General features: G+C 65.5%; 1 protein-coding gene across 1 annotated transcript in view; it reads left to right on the top strand.

Moving 5' to 3' along the window:
• LOC104623085 (zinc finger protein 135-like) overlaps window positions 1–748 on the top strand; it is a gene marked incomplete at both ends in the record, with an annotated part of 2,157 nt that overhangs the window by 926 nt on the left and 483 nt on the right. The window contains one exon of the mRNA XM_010290059.1: window positions 59–739. Within this exon, the coding sequence (XP_010288361.1) occupies window positions 59–739 (681 nt within the window). The remainder of the gene's footprint in view (window positions 1–58; window positions 740–748) is intronic.

The following is a 748-nucleotide window of genomic DNA, read 5'->3' as shown; positions in this document are numbered from 1 at the left end:
CCGGCGCGGCGCCTTGCCAGTGCAGTGTCTGCGGGAAGAGCTTCCCGGCCAGCGCCAGTTTGGTGAAGCACCAAAAATTACACCTGGAGGAAAAACCCTACAAATGCAGGGATTGCGGGAAGGGTTTCAACGGGAATGCGCATCTGGAGCGGCATCGCCGGATCCACACCGGCGAAAAGCCCTACGCCTGCCCCGAATGCGGCAAGAGCTTCAGTTGGAGCTCCCACCTTGACCGGCATCGCCGTACCCATGCCGTCGCCGGCGAACCCGCTTGCCGTTGCGCCGATTGCGGTCGCTGCCCGGCTCCTCGCGGCGCCGAAGGCTCCAAAACCCCCGAGAAGCCCTTGCAATGCGGCGAATGCGGGAAGGGCTTCACCAAGAGCGCGGCGTTGGCCAAGCACCGGCGCGCCCACGCCGGCGAGAAGCCCTACAAGTGCGGGGAGTGCGGGAAGGGTTTCGGCTTGAACGCCGCGTTGCTGCAGCATCAACGGAGCCACGCCGCCGGCAAACCCTACCAATGCAGCGATTGCGGCAAGAGCTTTGCCTGGAGCTCCCACCTCGACCGGCATCGGCGTATCCATATGGGCGAGAAACCCTACCGTTGCGGGGATTGCGGGAAGAGCTTCTCCCAGAGCTCCCACTTGGAGCGGCACCAGCGCGTCCACGCCGGCGCCGAGCAACCCTGCCAATGCACCGACTGCGGCAAGAGCTTCTTGGCCTCCAACAAGCGCCGGCGGCTCGTGGGCGG

This window comes from Phaethon lepturus, unplaced genomic scaffold, assembly GCF_000687285.1.
Source record: "Phaethon lepturus isolate BGI_N335 unplaced genomic scaffold, ASM68728v1 scaffold27426, whole genome shotgun sequence".
NCBI classification, from domain to species: Eukaryota; Metazoa; Chordata; class Aves; order Phaethontiformes; family Phaethontidae; genus Phaethon; species Phaethon lepturus.
The sequence above is the reverse complement of the archived record's forward strand: the minus strand, read 5'-3'. Positions and strand labels throughout refer to the sequence as shown.